Here is a 2500-nt window from a genome sequence, read left to right on the forward strand (position 1 = left end):
AATCTTACTGAAACAAAAGACTTGGCCATCATTCACTCAGGGGCAAAGAATAAACAAAGATGGACTTCAAAAGAAAATAAAAGTAATGAATGGAGAAAAGGAAAGCAGTCTTTCCTTCTCTCCCTCACCTTACATAAATACACAGGAGAATGCAAAGGAAAATGGATGGGGAACATGGGCAGTGGTGATATGAAGTGATGGGGACACAAAGCCGTGTCCCTGAGGTGCCCGGATCCAGTAGTTGAGTTCTCTCTCGCGCCCCAGATATGTGGGCTAGATGTGCGACTCACCCTCCTCTGCCTCAGATTTTTCCTCCTCAGATCCCCGTCGATGAGGTGTCGTCGTTCACCCTCCTTACCCTTCGTGGCCAACAGGATCGAGAGGGTAGGATGACACTCATCGAGGGAGTGTTCTTTTTCCACAGAAGCTCAACACAAACTGCTCTTGGAACTTTCCTTTCCTTTTCCTTGCATGTTTTTGTTCCTTCCCTCACGAGCCTTCTCAGTCCATCAATCTTCTGCTCAGGCAAACTTGTCCCATTCGTTTCTCCTTTCTGCTTCCCTCCGCCATCTGCATCTGCCTTCTGCTTTCTGCGTTTTGCGCCTTCCCTTTCTGCTTTGTGAGCCGTCTGCTCAGCAGCGCTCTTCGTCCCTGCTCAAGTAAACTTGTCACGAGTCCATTTTTTCACCTCTTCTTCTTCTTCTTCTTCTTCTTCTTCTTCTTCTTCTTCTTCTTCTTCTTCTTCACATAAGCTTTCTTTTCCTCCTCCCGCAAGCCTTCTCCCCTCCCATTGGTCTGCAGCCGATGGGGGTGGGTGCATCATGTTACTTGTGGAAACTGCCACACCATTCTGAGGGAAGTTTCAACAAAACTCCCGCCCCGCACTTTACGCGTGAAAAGCCGCCACAAAGGGAGCCCCCAGCCCCCTCCTTCACGCAGAAAAATGCCCAATCGCACTGTACCACACCAGGGGGAAGCACCATGCCTCGCAGGCCATGCCGAGCACCAAGTGCCACGAACATGCATGCAAAACGCGACACAAGCATGCAAGCGAGAGCACCTGATGGGTTACCAAGCAATGCGCGGATGGAGAGAACATTGAAAGGAACCCCGCATGACTGAGGGATGACCAAGCAGCTGCAGGATTGAAGGCAAGACGGATGGGGTGAAGGAGGGACTGTTGAAAGGATGTTTGATGGAGGGAAATTATTGGTGGACCGTTGAAACAGACCTATGAGTTAATGTAGCGATGTGTGAACGTAACAGAGGGATTGAACAAAATGATGATGTGAAGGAAGAAACATTGGATGTGAGAAGGATTAAACAGAATGATGGTGTGAAGGAATAAAGATTGAAAGTCACAGAAGGGGGGGGGGGATGGGAAGACATCACACAGGACAAATACAGCCATGCCAATGCATGCCCCCAAAACAGCACTTTGACAAGGGACCAAGGACTACCTATGCAAAGACTAATGAAATAACTGATCCTCGGGTCACCTATGTGTCCATTCCAAAACCAAAACAATATATGAATATATATATATATATATATATATATATATATATATATATATATATATATATATATATATATATATATATATATATAACATATATATCTATATAATATAAATATATCTATCTATCTATAATTCCAGCAATGTGTGTGTGTGTGTGTGTGTGTGTGTGTGTGTGTGTGTGTGTGTGTGTGTGTGTGTGTGTGTGTGTGTGTGTGTGTCTGTGACCGCTGTTTCACGACAACCATTGGTCCAATCTAATTGAAACTTGCCAGGTATATTGCTGGGGACCCGAGTATGTGCCTTTTCAAGGTTTGATATTAATCAGACAAGTGGTTCCCAAGTTATGGCCATTTATTTACCAAACCAATGACAGGACAGGTTTCTGCGTAGGCGTGGCTGATGGGGAAAGGGCGCCATTTAGTTAACATTGACAGGACACGTTGCTTGGTGTTTTGCACCCACAGTATCAATCTTCTATCTATCTATAATTCCAGCAATCTCTGTTTGTTTGCCTTTCAAAAGGTTTGAAATTAATCGGACAAGTAGTTCCCAAGTTATGGCCAAGTTAGAGCGCGTTCCCCATTACGGGTTACAATGTACGGACTTCCAGATCGTGATGACTTACTGTATAAATAATAATTTCTTGATTTCTTATGCGCATTTATAGAAAAACACAATGCCCCAATCCATTCGTCATTTACGAGAGCGAAGGAACGGCCTTTGTGGTTGTTTGAAAGTTTTTTGTTGTTTTTTTTTGCACGTACGGCCACGCATTTACAGCCACACACATATGGCCACGCACGTACGGGCACGCGAGATCGAAGGAACGGCCTGTGTGGTTATTGTTTCTGGCATGCATTTGTTTTTTTGCACGTAAGGCCATGCATGTACGGGCACGTGAGAACGAAGGAACGGCCTGTGTGGTTGACGTTGTTTCTGGCATGGTTTGAAAGTTTTTTTTTTTTGCACGTATGGCCA

General features: G+C 45.0%; 1 protein-coding gene across 1 annotated transcript in view; it reads right to left on the minus strand.

Moving 5' to 3' along the window:
- The window catches only part of LOC147022155 (protein TANC2-like), a 437623-nt gene that overhangs the window by 138501 nt on the left and 296622 nt on the right, over nt 1–2500 (minus strand). Inside the window, exon 11 of the mRNA XM_085890484.1 lies at nt 963–1137. Within this exon, the coding sequence (XP_085746610.1) occupies nt 963–1137 (175 nt within the window). The remainder of the gene's footprint in view (nt 1–962; nt 1138–2500) is intronic.

Source organism: Eptatretus burgeri, chromosome 8, assembly GCF_056783735.1.
Source record: "Eptatretus burgeri isolate ZD-2024b chromosome 8, Ebu_testis_v1, whole genome shotgun sequence".
Classification (NCBI taxonomy): Eukaryota; Metazoa; Chordata; class Myxini; order Myxiniformes; family Myxinidae; genus Eptatretus; species Eptatretus burgeri.